The 16,951-nt window shown below is 48.1% G+C and overlaps 1 protein-coding gene across 1 annotated transcript in view; it reads right to left on the reverse strand.

Moving 5' to 3' along the window:
- The window catches only part of HABP2 (hyaluronan binding protein 2), a 33,736-nt gene that overhangs the window by 5,195 nt on the left and 11,590 nt on the right, over positions 1-16,951 (reverse strand). The window contains exons 2-10 of the mRNA XM_008506738.2: positions 16,007-16,043; positions 9,003-9,113; positions 7,153-7,260; positions 5,846-5,962; positions 4,758-4,877; positions 4,101-4,272; positions 2,817-2,914; positions 1,452-1,707; positions 205-347 (exon numbers count right to left, since the gene is read on the reverse strand). Coding sequence (XP_008504960.2) covers positions 205-347; positions 1,452-1,707; positions 2,817-2,914; positions 4,101-4,272; positions 4,758-4,877; positions 5,846-5,962; positions 7,153-7,260; positions 9,003-9,113; positions 16,007-16,043 — 1,162 coding nt within the window. The remainder of the gene's footprint in view (positions 1-204; positions 348-1,451; positions 1,708-2,816; positions 2,915-4,100; positions 4,273-4,757; positions 4,878-5,845; positions 5,963-7,152; positions 7,261-9,002; positions 9,114-16,006; positions 16,044-16,951) is intronic.

Genomic DNA, 16,951 nt, shown 5'->3' on the forward strand with positions numbered 1-16,951 from the left:
TTTAAGAGCTTGTACATGTGTATCAACAACCCTAATGCAAACTTTTAAGAACTATAAAGCTCTGGAATAAATTCTCTACCTTACAGCATCTGTGAGGGACCAAAAAGATAAGAGCACCTTCTAGAACCAAACTTCAGCTTTCCATCAGTAGAGAAATCCACCCAGGACAAGACCCATGGGCGGTCCATGATAGAAGAGACTTGCCAATATCATTGTGGGGAATCTCATCTCTTTCGTTATAGTGGCTGTACTTGAATATCTTCTCCACTCCAAAGCTCTGCTCATGGGATTCTGTCTTCTTCAGGTCCTGGTCCCCTAGCACCACTTTTAGATGCCTGGTTTTTATGCTGCAAGGGAAAGTACGATGATCAGGAAGAAGCCCTGGGACTTGAGAGACTGGAGCCAAGTCCTGGTTCGCTCCTGGTGAGCTATGTGACGTTTGACAAATGACCCAACCATCTGCAGCCTTGGCATCCTCATCCGTAATCATCATCTTGCTCACAGAACTTTGCTGTGTGGTCCAAATAAGATAATGTGAGAAAACTGCTTTGTTAATGGAATAGTCTCCAAATTTAAGCTATAACTTGTATCCTGCATTTCCTGGGAGACCTCTCATTCCCCCCAGACTTTGCTAAAGAGCAGCCAATTAATGTCATGAACAAATATTCTTGGGAGATGCTAATGTTTGCATGTTCGGCCTCTCTTGAGGAACACCTCCTAGAATCCCAGAAGAAATTGTTTAATAGCAAAGTGGGACTAGAATACCTTCAAGGCCATCTTCAAAACCTGGGCTACCTGGGACCAGCCCCGACTATGAACTTAGGGAACTCGGGAAGGTGGTGATTCTTCAGGCTCCCCAGAGATGCTGGCTTCTCTAAGGCACACAGGAGTCATGACACCTGACCTGGGAGGCTCGTTGGTGATGGCATCAGATGGGAGCATGTTATTTTTCTCTATTCAGGGCAGGGCTGGAGAGGTTCAGGAAGCAGGTAGATCTAGGTTTGCAGCCGACTTGTCCACTTACATCCCACATGATGTTAGGCAAAGTGCTAAACCTTCCAAAACTCAGGGTCCTCATTTATGAAATGAGAATAAGAATCAGCTCGATCTGTCCCTGTGCCAATAATTTCTGAACATTTGCTCCTTACGAAGATCTCAGCTAGGCGTGAGGGTTACTACAGTTAATAAAAGATCAAAATCTATGTCTTCCCTCGGCTGGTCTTCCAGGGAATAGTTTTAAGGATTGAATGTCATCATAGTTGTGATGCACATGCTAAGCATGCTAGACATGGCAGCTCTTTTCCTTCTGGTTTCAAGGAGCCACTCTTTTGCTCTTGGAGCTAGATCAGCCCAGATCCTGCCAGAGTCACCAACATGCTGCTCAGATGGGAAGGAGAAAACAGCCCTATAAACCCAAGTCTCCCTGGCCTCTGCTTCCAGCAGGCACCTACTCAGTGCAGTGGGCGGCAGTGAGCACCCAGCAGGGGTGGATCAGCGCTCCCCCACAGTAGTGGCCCTGGGGCATGGAGACGGTCTGCCGCAACAAGGTCTGCAGGGACGCCTGCCAAGGGTGCTTGCCCGCCGTGCTCTTAAAGCCCCCATAGATCCTCTTGGCCTTCCTCCCTGCTGTCTCGGTCCTCCCACACGAGCCGAACTGTGAAAACGTGGTCAGGGGCTCTGTGGGGTCTTCCTTGGGGCCGGCAACATCTGTGAGACACAAGAAAGACACATCACACTACTTGCTCTCCCTCTAGATCCTCAGAAAGACCTGGTAAGAAGTATGACTGAGTCCAGCAGCTTCGCAAGTGTCCAGAGCTAAGAGTGCATCCAGGGTGGGCATATAGCAGGTGCACAATTAGTATTTGTTGAATACGTTAATTAATACACCAGTCTATAGAATTAACAATGAAGATGATGTTTTTCCTTCTTATTTCAAAATGTATCACACACACACACACAAAAGACATGTGTGTAATATATAAATCCATCACTGGGTACGTACTTGACTATTCATGAATGCATATGTATATTTTGGAGGTTTTTTCAGTGTATAGGGGAGCATATCTAGAGGAAGTAGAGTGAGAGATATAAGATATTTGCACAGATAACTATCATACAAAGGAGAGAACAATAAGTGTTGCACTGAGTAGTACTATTCCATTCCATGGGGTTTTCAAGGAGGGAGAGATTATACTTCACTTGGTAGATCATGGAGGGCTTCCTGGAGGAGGGATGACTTGAGATAGTTCTCAAAGAAGGGTTGGCTATGGACAAGAGCAGATATGGGATGGAGTAGTATAGACAGAGATGACCATAAGAGCAAAGGGACAGAAGTGAAACTGTCCAGGGAGGTAATCCCATTGATCAGGGTGGGAGGGTGCATTGTTCTAGACATGGGTAGAGAGGTGGGCCAGGGTTGCCTGGCAGAAAGACTGTGAGGCTGGAATTCAGTCCATGTTGCATCCTGAGAAGCTATGGAGGCCAAGCCAATATTTTATCACCATTGTACACTGAAGGCCTGGCATAGTGCCTGGCACACGGCAAGCAATCAATAAATATTTGCTGATGCACTAACTGGGAGTCAGGAAACATCAGTTTACAGTCGGCCCACTGGCCTGAGTTTACAAAGGTATCCAAGCCTGCTCAGCATTCTGAGAGGGGAGCAGAGGATCAGGCAGTTGGGTTGCCAATGGGATGGCGATTGGTAGAGCAAGGGTGGTGGGAGGACGAGGGTGGGAGAGATGGATGCCAGGAACATCTGTCTATGGATCTGCAACCTCCCCACTACCAGGGCCTCCAGACAGCCATGGTCTTACCTAAGGCTGAGCAGGCTGAGATATCACAGTATTCCCATTTCACTTTCCCATGGTTTACTTTAATGAAACACCAGGGCTTTTTGTCTCCATCGGGGTTTCTAAAATAAAAAAACAAAATAACCCAGGTCAAGGCTTGGTGAACACACAGGACCTCATTAAAGGACCTTTGCATAAAAGAGTACCAAGTTCTTGCCCTCCCCCTGGGACCGCATTCCATTCCCTTCCTCCAACAGGTGAGCAAACTCTGGCATATAAGGATGGGCACAGTTTTTTGGTAAAGCCTTAACTTCCAGAGGAGAATCCCAATGACCAGGAAGTAGTTCACAAGCCTTATACCAGATCCATAGGACATATCAAATTGTTTGCAGGAAAGGAAATGAGATTCCTGTTGAAGATCCTTATTTGTCAAGAAAGTAAAATGACCATAGAAACATGGTGAGAGTAGGGCTCCCCTGCCCAAATTTCCAAATTCCACGCTTGGGAATTCTCTGAGCAAGGCCGCCATGGGGTCACCCTGAAGACAGCTCCTTGATGGGAACAGCTCAAGATGGGTGAAAGTGGAAGGCAACTTGTGTTTTGTGCAAGGAAATCCTCTTGTTTAGTGGAATCAGTTTAACAGCATACCAAAAAAAAATCCCTGCCCCTTGATTGCAGATAATGTATGCCCTTGGCCTTGTTTAGACATTGGGAGGAAGCCAACAGAATGGTCTGGAGGCAGCAGAAGGGGAAGAAGGTAATTAGTCATCCCCAGGAATAGAAGTGGCATTATCCTTACTTGCGAAAACCTGAACATCCTTGTAGCAGAGACTACGATGCTCATAGACATTCCCTTTTCTCCTCTGCGTTTCTCTCTTGAAGTTATGTGGGTCTATGTGAGACTTTTTTCGGCCAATGAAATATGTTTGTAGAGATGATGTGTGACTTCTAGGTTGAGGCAGTAAAAAGCTCACACTCCATTTTCCAGTCTCTCTCTTCCCTTCTTGGGTATTTGAGCAACTTTGTGGAGCTAAGAATCTCCCCTAGTCCCCACCCTACATGACACATGTATCATTAGTGAGAAAGAAACTTTGATGTATTCAAGCCACTGTGATTAGGGGGTTGTTTGTTACAGCAGCATACCCTAACCTATCCTGAGTAGGAAAACCTCCCTAGAAAGAAAGCTGATGAGGTCAGTGCTCCATTCCAAAGTTTCTCAGCTGGCCCAGGAAAACTAGGAGGAGGGGAATGGACAAATAAACCCTGACAAGCAGTCAAGACTGAGCACAGGAAGAAGATAAGTTTTACCTGCAGAAGTTGTGCTCCCCAATCCCATGGACCTCAGCATTCTCCATAAACATGTTGTAATTCTCCTGCAAGAGGAGGTGGGAGTTCCAGTAAAGGCATAAGTGCTGGTTGACTGTCCTACTCATTTTCCCTCGGTAAGAGTAGCCATCACCAACATAGCAGTCATCAGAACCTCGGAGAGAGCAGGCAGGGATGTGAGAACTGAGAGCAAATGGCATGCTGCTCCCGAAGAGGACTTGGCAGGTGTATCAAGTGGTGAGAGGATTGGGCCTGAATATTGATCACCCTGAGATTTCACCACAAGGTCCCAGAAGGAAGGTGACTTGAATGTTCCACATTCAACCCAGTTTAAAAACATGAACTATTGTGGTTGTGGTGGGTGCTTTAATTGTGGCTCACACAAGAACGGGTGGCATGGGTTGAGGCCCAGGGATGCCCAGGTGTGTTTGATTTGCCTGCACTGCATCCAAGTTTATTCCTTTCTTTACACGGAGCCAGACAAACCCTATGCCCGTAGGTCAGAAGGCTGAGGCAATAGTAGAGTTTGGAAATCTTGACTTGAACCTCATTCTGGCAACAAAACTCAGAGAGACAAGGATTCCAGAGGCCTCACTTACGGCCCTGAGTTTCTGATGAAGTGGTGGTTGAGACCCCTACCTATTTCACAGAGTCTCCCCTGGAACCCATCAGGACAGGTACAGATAAACTTGGATCTCCGCCTATGCCGGGAGCAGGTGCCACCATTTTGGCAAGGATTTGGCTTGCACACAGGAACCACTGTGAACACAGGAAGTGAGGCCAGGAAGGCTCTTCAGAAGCAGTTGCAGCTACATCTGAGATGACGAGGAGATATGGGTGGGACTCTTCTGGTGTCCATCCTTTCACAAAAGATGGGTCACCAAAGGGGAAAGACAGACTCACTGACGCTCTAGTAAATATACACACAAACCTTAAGATCATAAACAAGCATGAATGAAGCAATATGATGGCGGCCATGCAAAAAAGAGTATATAGTCATGCGTAGCTTAACAACAGGGATACATTGTGAGAAATGCATCATTAGGCCATTTTGTCATTGTGCAAACATTATTGAGTATGTTTACACCAACTTAGATAGGATAGCCTACTATACACCTAGGTTCTATGGAACTAACCTTATGGGGCCACCATCATATATGCAGTCCATCGTCAACTGAAATGTCGTTATGTGGTGCATGACTGTATAAGTAGATGGGTCACTCAGGAAGGAATAACAAGAGGCATAGCCTTAGCAGGAATTTGGGGGCCTGTCTGAGCTAGAGTGAAGCTCGGTTCTGTCCCTTGATAGCTGTGTGACCGTGAACAAGTTAGTTAACCTCTCTGAACTTCAGTTTCTTCATCTGTAAAACTCTTCCTTGCAGTGTTTTTGGGAGAATTTGAGAGAGAAAATAAATTTCTTGGGACAATGCCTGACTCATAGCAGTGACTTAATATAGATTTATTACCCTACATGGCCCATTCCAGGAATAGACCAGGGCTTACTTCCTGGAGGAAGTGGGTTTCAAGATGCTTCTTTCTGGATGGGAAGGGACACAGATCAGGACTCTCTAGAGATGATGAATCTTAAATAGTCCTAGTTAAAAGGGCCATCTTGGATGCCACTAAAACATCGGATGTATCCAGACTGCCACACAATAGGACTCAGACACCTCAGGCACAAACCAGGAAAGAGAGAGCCTAGCACAGAAGGGGCCTCCAGCACTTACCTGTGGAGCAGTCTTGACCCGTGTAAGGGTATCTGCAGGCACAGTGGTAGTAGGGAGGACTCTGAGTAATGAGACATTCACCTCTGCCACAGGAGTTGTTCTTGCACTTGCTTTGCACTGTAGGAGATCCATAGAGAAGTAGGGCCAAAGTACAGGACATTATTTGGGGATACCTGTACACTACAACGTTTGGGGCGGGGCTGGTTGAGAGCGTTTGTGCCCTTGTCCATGGTCCTGAAACACCATGCTACCTCCTAGACAAGGCTTTTCTCTTATCCTTGGGTCATGGATGATTGCTTCCCAGTTCCTTCCAGCGCTCACAGTCTTTATTATTGTATCTTTATAAAAGTTTTAATAATTTTTACACCTTCAACAAACAAATAGAGCTGCAATTTGAGTTTCTCCATTTCACAGCTGATTTTATATTTCATTTACAGTTTTGTCATTCTTCCAAGAAGGTGAGGGACGAACCTGGGTACTATGCTTGTGCCTGATATCCCAGATCACCCTGAAATATTTATTGAAGGACGTGTAGGGTTGAAAATGGAAGGAATAAATGAAGAGAACACAGAGGAAAGAAGTCAACTGTAAAAACCTATATAAAGACCCTCACTGCTTCCCCCACTCCAGTTAAATGGTTGCCAGGTGGAGCACAATCCAGGTTCTATCTAGGGGTGCAATTAGCCCATAGAGCTCTATTCCCGATGCGTTATTACATAGCCTCATGTTATGCCCACAAGAGGTCACTAAAGGCAGGCACAGCTTTATCAGAATCTCTGAGCGAGGATGGCAGGAAGACAGAACATGGAGCCAGGAGTCAGGCACCAGGGCTCTAATTTCTGCTCTTCTCCTAACTAGCTGCGTGACCGTGAGTGAGTCCCCTGAACTCTCTGGGCTCCCTTTCTCTAACTGGGCTGGTTGGGCCTTTTGTGCCCTGTGATCCTTCCTGCTCTCTCATTTGAGAACAATATTTCTCTGTTGTAGTCAGTCTAAACACTCTAAACAACAACAACAAAAGCCTTGAGTTTGTAATACATCTTGGTTAGAATCCATCTTTTTTCTCCTGTTAGCCTCAATGTTCTCATCTGTAGAATGGACATACTAGCCCTATCTAACATGTGGGGGTGAGGATTCAGTGGGATGCTGCCTGTGACCATGCTGAGGAATCCATTATGCATGATTCAACATGTGTGGTTACAATCCTTTCCATGGGACCCCTCAGCCCTTCCTTACTCCCTAGAGTTGGAGGAGGGACAGCCTCTTGTTCAGCTCGGAGGGCGGAGTGAATCCAGTGAAGGTGCACTCACCGTTCTGACACCTGTTTCCAGAGAAGGGTGCTGGGCAGCTGCACGTGAAGGTGTTCCCATTGACGAGGCAGTCCCCATCATGTTCACAGGGGTTGGAAAGGCATGGATCTAAGACATGTGGGCAGAGGTCAATGTTTGCAATGAACAGCAGATGAGAAGCCCCCTCTTGCTCATTGAATTTCAGTGTCCTGCCCAAATGAGGAAATAACCACACAGCCAGTGATTGGGGAAAGGGAGCTACATGCATTGCCTCTAAAGAGCAAGGACGGGCTGGCCCCGTGGCCGAGTGGTTAAGTTCGCATGCTCCACTGCAGGCGGCCCAGTGTTTCGTTGGTTCGAATCCTGGGCGCGGACATGGCACTGCTCATCAGGCCACGCTGGGGCGGCGTCCCACATGCCACAACTGGAGGGACCCACAACTGAGAATATGCAACTATGTACCTGGGGGCTTTGGGGAGAAAAAGGAAAAAAATAAAATCTTTAAAAAAAAAGAAAAAGAGCAAGGAAGACTGCAGTCACACGGCCAGAGAGAGGGATTCAGGTTAGCAAGAGGACAGGCGGGAAAGAATTGTGGCTGCCTCTCCTCGGCCTGGCTTTGGACGGGGCCTTTCTCATTGAGAAACTCCTCTTTTCCATCATCAGTGTTTTTCTCCTCCCAGTCTCACTGGGAGTGCCACAGGGTCTGTCTCTGATGCTGAAGACATTTCACAAGCCTGAAGACCTCCCCTACTCCCAGGGCCCGGGGGTGGAGGTCAGGACTGGGGAAAGAAAACCCACCCCTAATGAAACATAGGCTTTCTGAACATCAGGAAAGAAGACCAAAGGCAAGAGGGTGACAGAAGAATTGACGGCGAGGAGGAAATGACCCAGTGGCCTTCATCTTTCTTCAACTACTTGTTCAGTTAGATTTTGTCATATTTCATCTGTGTCTCTGGCTTTTCATGGTTGTCTGAATGGATACTCCCTTGGGGAATTCTTTATCCTTCTGTTCACACACATTGTTCTTTGGTTCAGGCACTAGGATCCCTGGGCCTGGCTCTTGTTTTGATGGTCCCTTCTGATGTTCCCCTGATGCCCCGTATCTTGGCCCTGCCTTCCAGGCCACTTCGCACAGTTACACAGCTTTTATTCCAGTTGCTAAGTGCTTTCCATTCCTTCTCCTGGTTTAGTCACATGGCTTTGCTTGGGCCCAGCTTCTCATTTTCCTTTCTGTCCCATTGCTTGGGTTAAGTAGCCACAAAAACAAAAACAAATGTGGTAGAAGCACATGTGTGAGTAAATACACATCCACACACACGCACACATACACACACATGCACACATACATACACATACACATCCTAACAACTGTGCAAGGCTTCTGAAGAGTAAAAAAGTAAAAGAAAAACACAGTACAAGTAGAAGGGAAGAAAAGTTCCTACGCCAAATTTGTGAACACTACAATCTGATGCCTAATGCTAACTCAAACTCTTCTTTGTAATTAGGCCCACCTGTAATCAGAGCCACAGGAATGATTTTGAACATGACTCCTATTCACGGTGTTAGGAGACCTGGGGATGAGGCACTAACTTGCTGTATCAACTTGGCTGAGTCAACTCCTCCCTTGGCCTCATTTGCTTCATCTATCATTGGGGATGAAGACACTGTTTCTAAGAAACACTCGCATCCTCATAGTGTATGATTCTACCTGAAAAAGAGCCAGTCTAACTAATTTCTTCCATATCTATTTCATGATGCTGGTCAGAGAGGAGGAAGAGAGAGAGGCCCTTGCGTATGTCCACGCATAAATTCCCCTCCAGGTGTGCTGCCCTCCTCCCAGGAGGGCCCCCCAGGGCAGCTTTAGTACCTACCATCCTCTGTGTAATACCAGTCAGGATTCTCAGGGTTGGCAAGAGTGCTGCTGGTGCTCTCTTCCTGGTCGTAATACTCCTGGCTGTTCTCATATTGGTCTGGGGTCCAATCTGCACAAGTGGGAGCAGGACAGAAGAAATCACCATCATTAGACCCAAATAAAACAACATTTTACTTTGTTGAATGCCCTTTTTCCCAAAGATTTAAAAGTCCTGAAGGAGGAATCGTGTCTTTCCAGCTCCTCACACTGATGGGGTGGACAGAAGGGGTCAGGTATCAAGCATTTTTGTTTGGAGAGTGTTATGACCCAGCCAGGCAGTGTGGACATTGGACAGTGTCAAGAGCACCTGACTGGAAAGGGGCAGAGGATGGAACTGTGACGTTGGACAAGCCAACTGTGTTCTTGGTGCCTCAGTTTTCTCATCTGTAAATGGCAGGAAGATGATTGGGGCCCAGAAGGTCTCCAAGATCCCACAGGAGAGCTGCCCAAGGTCATATCCAGTGGCACTTGAGTGCCTTGTTCGGTGGTTCTGTGAATGAAATTTCTTGATGGGACTGTATTTAGTCACTTCAGCTTAATGAGGTCAGAGAAACTTGTCACCGTCCTCTTGGTTGCAGCATCAAACTTCTCCCAAGTTATATCTATAGAGTCATCGTTAACAGCTAATATTTATTGAGCCTTTACTATGTACAAGGCCTGTGCTAAGCACTTTATAGGAACCATCTCATTTCATCCTCATGAAAATCTAGGAGATGTATTGTTATCTTTACTTTTAGTTGAGAAACCTGAGACTGAAGAGGTTAAAGAGGTTTGCCCAAGGTCACACTGCTAATAGACGGCAGGATATGAAGTAACGCAGTTTGCCTCCATAGAACCCCTAAATTGCAGCAGCTCAATGGCAACACTCTGTTGCTTCAACTGGCCTCTTACGCTGCCTCAGATGCAGCTGCACTTACCCTTGGGAACGGGGTTCAACCATCCCCACTGCATATCCAGCCTGCTAATGAGGAATCGCCCAAGGACAACCTTGAGAAGGCCCATGGACCTTGCCCAATGAACCAGATGGCATTGTATGGAGTTGCCCATGGTTATAAACTCCACATTAGGCCAGTCCATTGGGAAGAGCCGGTGTGTGTAAGGCTGGACTCAAGTCCTTTGTTGTCTTGGACCTTGAAAGATATTGGTAGCTCTGTGGCTCATGGAGAGAAGTTTGGGATTTGAAGAAAGTTGGTTGACTTTGCTCTCTCCAGCTGGCGGGAGTGTGGCAAGTAGGCAAGTTGAAGCTGTTAGGAAGCCGTCGGGTGATGCATATGATAATGAGGCAGGAGCACATGCAGATAGCTGACTTGAAAAGGCACTCCCACCGAGCCAGCTGATGGCTAGAGGATGGCGCTTTACCTAAGCCTGATTATCAACCACATTATCTTCCTCGTCTCTCAGTCATTCCCTTATAGTCTTTATCTCTTTGGCTTTTGAAAAACCGACTTTTGCACAATGGCTGTTTTATATTTCCCATTAAAATGGAACTATCTTTTTATTTCTTTTTTGAATACGCCAACTCTGGTTCCTTGCCAAAGTTTCACCTCATTTATCACAGTGTCAAGTCAAGACTCCCTCTGCTTGCTCATTATTTCTCCTGAGCTCCTTTTCCCCACTATGAAAATGCTCCCGGAGGAGGCCACCTCTCCCAGGACGAGGATCTAGGTTGAAGATAAGGCCATTGTCTTCCCGGAGCAAATAAAGTTTCTTTCCATCTAGCGTGATAAAGCAGAGAAAGAGAGTGAGAAAGTGGGAAAAAAAATGCTTTTCTGAGTTTGACATGAAAGGTTTCAAACTGACATTTAGGAGAGACAATGGGGTTTGGTAAGGAGATGACTGCAACGTTTATTTATTTCTTTCTTCTTTGGAGAATTTATTTTTGTTTTTCTAACAGTGGTTTAGAGATAAGTGCCTTTACATTGCTCCTGTCATTTCCCCCATCACTCCCCCAGGTTGAGGGTCAGACTGGCTAACCTTGGCTAGGCCATTGAGAATCCTCCCCTTTGCATATATTTGAAGACGGGGAAGAATTTTACATAGATGGAATGATGTGACTTTTCCAGTTGACGAGGGATGGAGGAAATGTCTGCTGGAGGCTTTTGACTTGAAACCAGCCCTATTACCAAGGCAAGAAGTCCCTGCTATTCTCCAGGGCCCAGGGTCCCTGGTGGAGGTGGATAGAAGCAGTGCAGGCTTGGCAGCCCCAGATCACCAGAAGCCATCCAGCTGGAGGGCTGTGCAAGGGAAGGCACCTAACCCCCTTACGCTTAGGCGGGGCTGCAACATGTTTTGAAAGTGCTTTATAGGAACATCATCCGGGAGGGTTTCTCCATCTCCAAACTTAAAGCTTATTTTGTCTTTCCTATTCTGCTGGCACTTAATCCCATTGTTTATGTAAGAAACACATGTACTGTAGACCTACAAAGGGCCAAGTATTATGCTAGATGCATGAAGGCATTGGGAATAGTGGAGAGTTATACACCCAAGAGTGGGATGTGGCCTCCAGGCAAAGGAGCCTCTAGTCTGGTTTGAGTGGGGGACGAAAGCCTGCCCAGGAAAGAGAGGAAAGGGTAGTGAAGAGGTAGGGAAGCTGGAGGTGGCCACGTTGAGGCCTGGGAGCCTCGAGTTCCACACTGGCCCTCAGGTGTGATATGAGCCAATCTGCTGGGAAAAATGGCCCTGATTCTCCATGCCCTCGTACCCACACCTTTTACAATGTGACTTTGCAGCTCCTCCCACCAAAAGATGGAATCGATTTCCCTACCCCTTGGGTCTGGGCTGGTCTTAGGACTTGCTTTGGCCAATGGCTTGTGGTGGAAGGACAGTGTGCCAGCTGACAGTGTGCCTAGACTTCAAGAAGTCTTGTGTACTTCCTCTCTCTCTTTCCTGCCCTCACGGACCCCTGTGACCGCCATGTGAACAACTCTGGCCTATTGGACAGGAGGATAAGAGAACATGTGGGGCTGCAGCAGACCCAGGGCTCCCACCCAAGGCCTCAGTCATATGAGAAGGCCCAGACAGTCCACAAGTGACGGCTGACACGGGAGGAGGCCCAGCCAAGATCAGCTGAGCCTGGTCCAGACCAGAAGAACCACACACTGAACCCAGTCTAAATTGCCAACCCACAGAATTAATATCTAAATACCTGGTTAGTGGTTTAAGCCACAAAGTTTGGGGTAGTGGACTATGCAGTAATAACAAGTGGACACAAAGGGCTTGATGGATATTGGGTTGCCAGTGGGATAAGAATGTTAACTACTAGAGCGTTCCTCAGTGGCCCAGGTGGCTGCGGAGTTTTAGGTTTCATGGCTGGATCTCAGATGGCACCTCTCTTGTGTGTTTGCATTTAACTTGGTTGATCTGATTGGTTTCCTCCAACTAGTTAGTCGGTTTCTTAAGAGCCAGGGCCATGTCTATTCCTCTTTCTACCCCACAGTGCCCAGCACAGAGCCCTGTAGACAGTTCTATGTGTGGACAGATCAGTTTTTCCCTCTGTGGCCACCCCTCGCTTCCTACTGGTTGACCAGCACACAGCGGACACACAGCTCTGCCAGCAAAGCTGTGTCTGTTGGGAGCAGAGGAAAAAGGCAATTTAGGAGAGAAACTATGTGAGATCTGGGTCATAGATATTTGGTGAAGAAAACGCATGATAAGCTCTGTAGAAGTCTGGAAACTTGTCCAAGCGCTTTCCTGGGTAGAGAGGGGGCTGCAGCCTGCATGAAATGTGGTCCCATTGGTCAATTAGAAAAACACTCCAGGCTCAAATACAGATAATCTGAGAATTTCTATAGGCTATGGAAAAGGTGGGATCTTTGTGGGAAGAATGAGGCAGCTGTCAGAGGCATTTTATATTCAGTATAAAAAGCAATCCTTCTGGATTTGTCTGTTATCAGAGTCTGTTTCTAGAATTTATCAGGAAGAATAGTGAGAGTGTCCTGAGTTAACCCAAATGACCCTAGTAATAGGTTTGTATCTCTTGAGTATTTTCCATGTATCAGATGCTATACTAAATAAATGTGGTTGCCCATAATCTTATTTAACCTTGAAACAACCCTATGACATAGGTATTATGATTCCTGTTTTACAGAAAAGGAAAAACGAAGGCAGAAGGAGAGGGCATCGAACCCAGCTCTACCCCACTTCAAGTCTGGTCTGCTTTTTTATGAGCCTTGGAGCCTCCTGTGGGGTTGAATTTCATGAAATTCCATGGGTTTTAGCTCCAGGAAGTAACATGCACTGGGAGATCTTTTTAAGCTCATGCCCCAGGTCCCTCGACCAGATTACCATGGTCCATACCCACGGTCTCTCGGAAGAACTCAGGGTTCCTGTGACGGAGGCTTTGCAGCTGCTCTGGTTAAAGAGCTTGCCAGATGTGTGGAACGGAATAAAAATGCCTGGAATGCCGTCCCTGTTGGCATCATCCATCACCATGGCACAGACGGTTCCTCCCAGGGCCTCCCCCAAACCCAGCCCTGTCGGCCTGCATTTGACGCTTCCAATCCGGCTGACAGGGTGAGGCCAGTGGAGACCCCACTGGAAGGCAGCAGGACCGCTGATGGATGGGCTAGGCCTGTGTCGCCAGGCAGAGCCGAGCCAGCTTTGAAGAGGCATTTCTGCAGGCCTATTGGCTGTCACGTCACCTGTTTCGGGGAAGTGAGCAGGGCCCGTGATGTTTGATGGCCACCTCCTCCGCCGCCCAGTGGGGACTGTGGCTTGGGCACCTTCTCCTCCAGCAACGCCCTCACCATGCACAGTCTCCAGCAAGACCAACTAAAGTGGCACCTTGCCTGTGGATGCGAGCACAGCGTTTCCTTAGCCACGCTATTGTCCAAAGCTGCCGGGATCTGACAAATTCCATCAAAGCACAACCCCCGAGTGAAATTAAATCAGACACTAACGGGGGTGTGTTTAAAACCTAACCTGCTCTCTGCAGAAAGGCCCAGTCACTATATCCCACTCTGCTCCACAGCCAGATGCTGACAGAACACCTCGAGACAGACTCGGGAGACCAGGCGTAGCATGCTCCAGGGTCCCTTCATCTAGTCACCAAATTATCAGTAGCTATTGGCAGAGTTCTTATAGAGCCCTGAATCTCAGGATGTTAAATACAACACTCTCCCCTCCCTACTAAGTGTTTTTTAAGCCTGTGCTTAAATACCACCAGTGATGGGGAACTCACTACCTCTCAAGAGCCCAACAGCCCATTCAGATTTTTGGACAACAGATGATTAGGAAGTTCTTCCGGTTTGCAGATCAAATCTGACTCTATAGTTTCCAATCTATTTAATTAAAGCTAAAAGGCTTATAGACAAATAGACTGTGTCCACTCCCTTTTCCATGCTCTTTTCTCAGTAGGGTCACTGCTTACAGTTGTTCATGTTGTTCACTGCACAATTCCAGCCTACCATAAACTCATAGTCATTGTGGATGTCTTTTACAACTTTCTGGCAGATGGCATTAAAGCGTCATGAGGTAAAGACTCCTCTAATTCCCACAAAGTCCACCTCACGGACAAATACTTGAAGAAAGTGAGGTCCCTTGAGTCTTCTGTGCTCGTGTTTCTTCCACTGTATGATCCCACAGTTCTGCAGCTCCATGTCACAGACGCCCAGACCAAAGCCACCCCTTCGACGAGCCTGAGCAGTTTGTGTTGAAGGCTGGGGAGAGGGCGGGTCTTCCAGCCTCTTGGCTTTTTTCTGTGTGGATGCTGGCGTGGCCAGCCAGGGATCCCTCTGAAACGTGGTTCTTTCAAGGAACTGAATTATGTGTTGTTGAACCAAACAGTTTCCTTTGCTTTGGGGAAAGAAACAGACCCTCTTATGCATGCCCTACTCATGCATATTTCCGTCCAGTTCCACAAACATTTCCTGAGTGTGTGGTGGGACAAAGGCCAGGCATCTCTTGCACAAGTCTGTCTGTCTGCCCCCCGCCCCCAACCCGGGGCTTTGCTACAGGAGAATATTGACTGTCAGGTGAATTTGGCCCAGCTACAGCCATCTTTGCTCCAAATAAACCCTTGATCCCAAGTTTAGTCGTGCCTGCAGTCTCCTTATGCCATCTGCCTGGCTCTTGTCCTCTGTGGGGCCAGCCCAGGTCGCTGCCTGTGGGGGACACTGGCCTCTGCCCCGATCAAGTAGGGCGTGGAGCTTTCTCCCTTGGGTCTCGGAGCTGCAAAGGGTGACCCAGACCCAGAGTCAGAGCCCACGAGTAGATGGTGTGGCTGGAGGGAGCAGCCCTGCTCCTCCTCACTCCCTGAGGCCTGGGCGTAGCTGAGGGCACCAGGCAGAGGCAACAGGAAAGGGAGAAGGTAAAGGGGGGAGTCTGTGAATGACAGAGCCCCTGCAAAAGAGCAGGGCTCACTGGGTAGTGGATGCATTGAGTCTTCAGGAAACAAACCAGGTGGGGGTCCTGGTGGGAGGCCATCACCAGGGGTAGGTCAGCCTGGCGGCTGCCTGCATGACACCAACACCATCCTCTCAGCATAGAGGTGCTGGCTCCCCACTCAACGGGGGTGCAGCAAGTGGGGGTGGCACAGGGTTGGCCCACTTGGAGCCAGGCATTGCACAACGACACCCTCACTTTGAGTTGGCCTTGTCATCTCATCTCAGCCACTAATGGGCTACGTGACCTGGGGCAAGTTGCTTCCCCTCTCGGGCCTCGGTTTCCTCCTCTGTAAAATGAAGGGGTTTAACTGCACCAGCAATTTTTCCCATGGGGTCCTGAGACTGGGCATCAGGGGGGTCCACGGGCAACTCAAAATTGCGGAAAGCATTGCACGTATGCAGGGACATACAAACACCCAGGAGTGCGTTTTTCTGGGAAAATTCTAGAAGGAGTCCATGACACTTCTGAACCATTTGAACGCTGAGGTTGCTCCAATACTTACATGCATGGGCCCCCTTTCCTCCACCCCAGAGCCAGCCTGTGGTTGGTGGGGAGCCCGAGGGCCATCCGCGCACTCACCTGGGTCTGGGTCTACGAGCAAGGACATCAGGGAGAACTGAAAAACAAAAGGACACAGAGCAGCACGAGGGTGAGTCCACTGAGCTGGCCAGGTGCTTCCTGAGCTCCTGAAACTTGAGAAGAGCCTTCCCTGGGGCCATATCCAGGGCACAGGGGCACTGGGTGCGTTCTGATGGCTGCAGCTGGGACCGGGTTGGAGGAACAGGGTGGGGCCTATTTGAAGACGTCCCTCCCCCGTTCCTGGCTGGCTGAGCATACAAAGCATTGTCTTTTCTCATCGGTCTGGATGTGTGGCACTTGCACTTACTGTCCTCATGTTGGAACCTGGCTGCCCAGGTATTGACGATCTTGTTAGTTACTACGGTTGGCATGCACTGAGCATCGCCTCTCTGCCTGACTGTGCATTGTTGCATTTAATTCTTAAAACAGCCCTACCAGGATGCTTTTATTAGCCTGTGTGCCGGTGAGAAAACTGAGGCTCAGAGGTCACACAGCTGTGATAGAATTCAGATTCACGCTCAGGTCTAGGTGATTGCCTCGGGCGACAGCTCCTTGGGGTTGGAGACAGACACTTAGAACACTCCAAGGACTTCCCATTGTTATTGGAACAAAATGCAAACTCCTGCCAAGACCCAGAAACCTCCTCCCATACCTCTCCCTCCCACTGCTCCTTGCTAATCTCCAGCCACACCTGGGTTCAAAATGGCACTAGCCAAGCTCCTCCCACCTCAGGGCCTTTGCACTTGCTGTTCCCTCTGTCCGGAAAGCTCTCCCCTCACCATCACTAGGTCTCAGCTTAAATGTCATCTTCTCAAGGAGGCCTTCCCTGACTCCTCCATCGGAATGACAACCCCTCTATTGTTTTGTTCCTCGTTCCTTTCCTCCATGATCCTCATTATAGCATGTAGTTTTATATTTGTTTGCATGCTGTCTGTCTCTCACAGA

Source organism: Equus przewalskii, chromosome 1 (assembly GCF_037783145.1).
Source record: "Equus przewalskii isolate Varuska chromosome 1, EquPr2, whole genome shotgun sequence".
Classification (NCBI taxonomy): domain Eukaryota; kingdom Metazoa; phylum Chordata; class Mammalia; order Perissodactyla; family Equidae; genus Equus; species Equus przewalskii.